The sequence below is a fragment of the Mytilus trossulus genome, chromosome 6, assembly GCF_036588685.1.
Source record: "Mytilus trossulus isolate FHL-02 chromosome 6, PNRI_Mtr1.1.1.hap1, whole genome shotgun sequence".
Lineage (NCBI taxonomy): Eukaryota > Metazoa > Mollusca > Bivalvia > Mytilida > Mytilidae > Mytilus > Mytilus trossulus.
Window position 1 is genome coordinate 76674064 of NC_086378.1, and position 6661 is coordinate 76680724.

The 6661-nt window shown below is 31.4% G+C and overlaps 1 protein-coding gene across 1 annotated transcript; it reads left to right on the forward strand.

Annotated features, from left to right (window-relative positions):
- The first annotated feature begins 212 nt into the window (after positions 1–212).
- On the forward strand, positions 213–6002 carry LOC134723756 (kappa-type opioid receptor-like). The gene is made up of 2 exons (XM_063587303.1): positions 213–312; positions 4957–6002. The coding sequence occupies exon 2, from the start codon at positions 4963–4965 to the stop codon at positions 5980–5982; it is 1020 nt and encodes a 339-aa protein (XP_063443373.1). The 5' UTR covers positions 213–312; positions 4957–4962; the 3' UTR covers positions 5983–6002.
- The last annotated feature ends 659 nt before the right edge of the window (positions 6003–6661 follow it).

Genomic DNA, 6661 nt, shown 5'->3' on the forward strand with positions numbered 1-6661 from the left:
TTCCGAAACCATTCCATTTTAGTTGGTTCCACCAGATAGAATAATGTTAAAACACTTGTCAACATCCTATGAGCAATTATTTGTATTGTAATTACCAATTATTAAAAACAATATCTGGATTTAAAAAAAATCTGTTTACAAAGGAGGAAGCTATTCAATAATCCGGTGTAACTTACATGATACAGAAATGAATTAGTATAATCAAGTGCTCTGAAAACAAAAGGCCTGTTTATACATTTTGATTAAAAATAAAGTGGTGGCGTGGTATTCGGATAGCATCAAACTTTCCTCTTGTAGATCAAGAAGAAATTCGTAAGTAGAACTTTTTATTGTTTGAACAGGGAAATCTTTAATGACAAAATATGAATAAACCGAAATACATTTCGATATTTAAATTTAGTAACTGCGTTTTGAGGGCTTTGTAAAACAACGGATAGCTCGAACGGATGCCGAACGGATAACTTTTTTTCAATTCTTTCATATCCCTTAGACATTCGTCCATATCCGTCGACGTCCGTTCTGTCCGGTGGAAAATTTTGAAGATGTTCAAAACTTTGAACGGACGTCCAACGGATGAAGTGGGGTTTGTACGATACTCGTCCGTTTCAAAACACAAAATTAATAGATAACAAAAAGCATCAGGGTTAAAATTTAATACGCCAAAAACGCGCCTTGTCCACACAAGACTCACCAGTGACGCCCAGGTATAAAAGATCGAAAGTGAAAAAAAGTACAAAGTTGTACAACACTGAAGATCAAAAGTTGAAAATGGTTGTGTCAAATAAAGTTGTGTCAAAAACAGAATAAAATCTCGCTGCAATATTTCTGTTTCTCAAGCTAGTAAAACACAAAAGGCTGATGATATAGATTTCATGCTATGGAATGGCCTTCAACAATCCATTCAGTAAAATATGATTTAAAGGGAAAAACAAACAAAAAACGGTAAAATGTAGTAGAGAAATCCAACTGGTTAAGGTTAAAAACAAAGAAAAACATCTATTGCAACCAATTACTACCACTGGATCATCTACTGAGTCAGATTGGGACAGCTACACATACAATGTGCCGCGATTGAACATATTTATAAGTATGTAGCAATCCAATTTTCATCGGACATTGATGAAGTGACAGAACTTGAGGTGGTACCAAACACTACAAGGTTATCACTCTGTAAAGTCATCTAAACGTTTTAATTACGTTGTGTTGTAAAGGGAATATTAAGCTTCTCAATGATCAAAATTGGTATTTGTAAAATTGCAATATAACCAGTGTAATTTTTCTTATAAAATGGTTGGTTTAAAATTTTTGAATTTTTTGTATTTTTGTAAAAGGATCAAAGTAAATACTTTGTTAAAATTTTATTAAAATAAAATGAGCCAAATTAGTTTAAGTGAAAATGTTGGGTACCACCTTAAGAACGAAATGAAAAAAATTAAAACAGTTACAAACATCAAACATATAAATAATAAATTGATATAATCAAACAAATGTTACTCGATGTGCTAAATCATATTTGAAATTATGTTAAGTAGATAAATTTTTTATTTAAAAAAAAATATATACATTTTGTAAATGTAAAATGAGTTTAGTTTGCTAAAAAAACCAGGTTTAATTCTCTACATAAAAATATGCCTGTACCAAGTCCGGAATATGGCAGGTGAAATAGTTTGATGTGTTTGAGCTTTTGGTTGTACCAATTGCTTAGGGACTTTCGGTTAAGAACATTCCTTGGAGTTCAGTAATACTGTTATTGTTTAATCTGATTTTAGTGATATGTATTCGACGTGTCTCTGTGCTTATAAATCCTGTCAGTTTGTTATTGTTCTCTGGTAAGAAAATAATGTATTATGTTTTTGTTTGTTTTTACTTATGTGCCATGTGCCATGTGTATATATGCCTTGTTGTGTTGTTTTCGTTACATATGACTCTGGACTTAAACATCCCGCCATTGTGTTAATGTGATAGGACAATTTTTTTGAATTTTTGTCTTTCATTTTCGCTTATGTGCAATGTCTTTATTCTTTGTTACATCATTCATTGTTTTATAGTGATTAAGATTATAAAACAATATTGATTGTTGTACCTCATTTTTGACATTTTTATTTATCACGTCTGTTCGATTTGTACAGACATCGTTGTCAATATAATGCAATTGTATTCGACTGTCGTACAAGTGTGAGGTTTAGCTAGCTGTCAAACCAGGTTTGATAAACCATTTTCTATTTAGGGAAATGCCTGTACCAAGTCTGGAATAAGATAGTTGTTATCCATTCGTTTGATGTGTTTGAGGTTTTGATTACGGACTTTCCGTTTGAATTTTCCTCAGAGTATGGTCATTTTGTTATTTTACTTTTTATTTGTTTTTAAATCTAAGGGAACAGTAGTATACTTCAATGTTCAAAACTAAAAACAAAAGACAGATAAAGATACTAACTAAGAACCAGAATCAAAATTAAAGTTGTTTAGGGTAGCTAATCTGTATATCTGGGTTCTAAGTTCGAAAACAGTAGCGATAGTGTAAAATGTACGATTTAAATTTAAAATTAGTAGCACTAATTGTAGAAAACTGTAAAGCGTGCGTATTTCATATAGACATATGATGTGTCAATCGATGAACTAGGTTTAAAAATGAATATTTCGAATACGTGTTCATCAATACAAAGTATAGAGATGTAGTATGACTGCCAAAGTAACAACTATATATTAAAGACCAATGGACAATTACATTGATCACGGTTTTCTACAATGAGTAAAACCCGAATCATATAATGATTTATTTAAATGTCTCGTGATTGCAAAATATCGAATTATTCAAAGAAAATAAACTATATGATTCACAATACAACAACAATCGATATAAAGTAATGGCAGACAGCAATTCCTGGATATCATATTCCTGTTTTTTATAGACAAAAAATCATCATTACCATCTTTTAAATAGGCAAAAATAAATTTTGAAATAACAAAAAGACCGAACTAAAAGTTGAATTCAAAATGGAAAAAATCCCTTAACAAAAAGCAAAGTCAAAAGCTCAAACATATCAAAGGAATGGAAACTACTGTCATACTGTAGAAAGTGGTGGATTACACCTGCTTTTATATCTGCTTAATTAAACCTCTCACTTGTATGTTAATCAAATAAAATATCATTTTATTTACAATAATGTGGAAGCAAAACAAAAACAAACATGATAGGAAAACAGATGATTATTAGATCTACTAACATATCTTATATTTGAAATGGACAACCAGTTAAAACGGAAAGGGTTTGCCGTAAAATAAGTGTATTTAAAGCCAAAATTTGCTGAAAAGATGATCAGTAGCTAAAATAACGTGCATATGAAATTTTTTTTAAAGAAAAACTACCCAAGAATAAACATATGTTTACCCGCATCGTCTGTGTGAGTATGAACAACTATTTCTAGATTATAAACAAATTCATTAAGGCTTTGATAACTGAACTGGTATTTTTGTTAATGAGTCTGTATACGTACCTCTAAGTTTTTTATCTTTATGTGAGTCTCTTCAATTTTTTGAAAATAATCCTTTGTTTTTTCCAATAAAAGGTGCAACCTCTTCTCTTTATGAATGTTTTTTTGTTTTTTTGTTTGTTAATATGATAGATGCTTTTGTGCTTTTTTTGTCAATAATTGGTTGTTTTAAGATTGAAATACAGGAATGACTGCTGTACCAATATTTTGACTATTTTACCTATTACTACCATGTCTCTTTTATTCACGAATCGTTGCAAATAATGGCATTTGATGTGACTGTCATACAAGTGAGAGGTTCAGCGTTCTAAAACCAGGTTCAATCCACAATTTTCTACATTTTAAAATGCATGCACTCAGTCAGGAATATGAAAGTTGTAGTCTATTCGTTTAATGTGTTTTGTCATTTGATTTTGTCATTTGATTATGGACTTTCCGATTAAATTTTACTTTTAACATCCCTACTAAAATACATTTTTTTTAATTTTCTACATTGTTTTATCAACTAAATACATTTGTTTGGGTAGTCATATATGATGGGGTGACCGTTGTTAGGACTGCCCTGTGATAGCTTGTTTTTACATCATAAGACTTGTATGTGAGACGTCATGAGACACGCCAAAAGACCATTCTCTTAGGACTAATCCTTCGACACTTTTATTGACGATGACCATAATTCATAACCAGATTATGGTTATGTTTTAAAATCTTTTTTCATAATGTAAAATTGTTCATTGACGTTTATAGGTTAAAGTTAAATGTTTGGATTGATTTATAAACGAAATTGGAAAGCATTCGTCAATGTTAATGACGTGTTATTTTCTTGGTCAATTGGTCTTTGCTTTATTGAGAAGCATACCACATCTCCTTTTTTTATATCATTATAAATAGTTATGTGATAGAAACTATTAGTTGTAATTGATCGACAACTTATTTCATGCTGTTCAAGCAAAATCGACTATAGATATAGGAGAAAACTGTATTATATTTTAAGCTACGATGGCATCAATTGGTGATTTGATGGTCGCAAATTAGGTTTACTGGCGACAAGTTAGCTGAGACAGTAAACGGGTATTTGCGACTATTACATCACTAATTGATACCGTCTGAGCTTATAATACAAGATTGTTATCTCAATTCTAATGAAACTCCCAGAAAACAACGTTAAAACACGTATTTAAAATCTGTCATATATCGTCTGAGCTTTCACGTACGTTCCATGGCATCAATTATCAATTATCAATTGATGCCATGAAAATTAGTGACGTCGTGCAATCAATATGAACGTAACAAACATTGTTGCATTAGAATTAATCATGAATTATTATTATTTGTAAACGGAAGCAATTGGTTAATTCTTTTCGATTATATTTTGACTTATCATTTATCTGTTTATGTAGTAGCTATTTACCGAACTGATTATTTATGCAAAATATTGAAATAATGTATTCATTGCTACTTTCAGGTATCGATGGACATATTTGAGAGACATTGTACGCCATGGATACGAAATTTAATCGAAGTGGGCAATGTTACAACAAATGAAATAAACCATGCCTTCAGTTTGAGAAATTTACCGGGAATTTTATTTGTCTCAACCTTAAGCCTTCTTGGCATTAGCGGAAATTTTCTTGTGATTTGGATTTTCGGTCTAAAATTCAATCAGTCGTCTTATCGAATTTATGTGCTATGTCTCGCTGTGCTTGATTTTATAAATTGCTTCATGACAATGCCTTTCGTACTCACTTATCTATTGTATATGGAAAATTACCCCTCGGAATTGTTATGTAAGATTGGTCATTTGATTGGATTTTTCATCGGAATTGCCTCCCCTTTTACATTAATTTTAATAGCCGCAGACCGATACAGGAATGTTTGTCGGCCGCTTAGTTTACAATGGTCTGCAAGACGAGCAAAACTAATGTGCTTATTTATAAACATCGTAGCTCTATTTATTTCATGGTACGTTCCCATTGTTTATGGCACTACCGAAATGAAATCGGTCAATAGGAGCATAGTACTGGTGCAATGTTTTAAGGAAAATGGAACACTTTCACAGACGATTACTTGGTGGCAGTATATCATTCTGACAGGACTATTTACACTGGTTTCTGCGTTTCTCATTGTAATCTACTTAGTGATAATGATAAATGTACGCAGAAAATCCAAACTCTTTACCAAATATAACCCTGAAGAACATATACAAGACGCTAATATAACATTCACGAACAGAATAATTCATACTAAGAAAGCAACAGTAACTTTCTTTATCATCTCCTCAGTTTACGTTTTAAGTTCCTTGGTCCATCATGTATTAGCATTATTTCTTCATGTTGTACAGAATGTAGAATGTAAAATGTCATACACCCAAAGTGTTCTTTTCTGGTCCTTCTTTTGGACAGTATTTATAAATAACGTTGCAAATCCTGTTATATATGGCTTGTCTGACACCCGCTTTAAACAGTGTATAAAATCAATGTTTTCAAATTGAACTAGCACTGATGAGTCTTATACAGATAACTTTCAAAACAATTTGATAAAAAACACCTAACAATTTACATGAGATCATCCTGTTTTTTTGGAAGGGTTCGTATCGCTAGGTCTCTTGTTTTTGATGTTGTGTTTTGTTTTGTATACTGTTGTTTGTACTTTTTTTTTTTTGGGGGGGGGACTTCATGCCATAACAATGTTAGTTCGTTTTCTACTTTTTTCTTTGAATATACGCTTGTCAGCCATTGCATAATGTTTATTAATAAACATTTTTAAATTGCTTTACCATGTCTAACTCTTTCTTGGAGTAACATGTTCGATATTTTAACCAACTACGATGACGTATTTTTATGAGCCTACTATAAAACAGTTATAGTGAAGATTTTCTATGCAGGTAACAACCTTTTAGATCATGATTCCTCCTCCCTTCACATCTCACGTTTTACCCCCTTTGGAATAGTGTTTGGTGGAACTTATGTGGTAGTTTTATGTCAGCGTTATATTGAATTAAAATTAAAAGATATTTATAGTTCGTAGTTTAAACATTTTCTAGCCTTCAAATGAAGCATCAGACTTCCCCAATGAAGTTTTGGATTAAATCACATGTTCCGTCTATACACGTGTTCAATATAAAACAAACAAATCCCAAATAATAAGTTTGATTGGCCATTTCTATAATA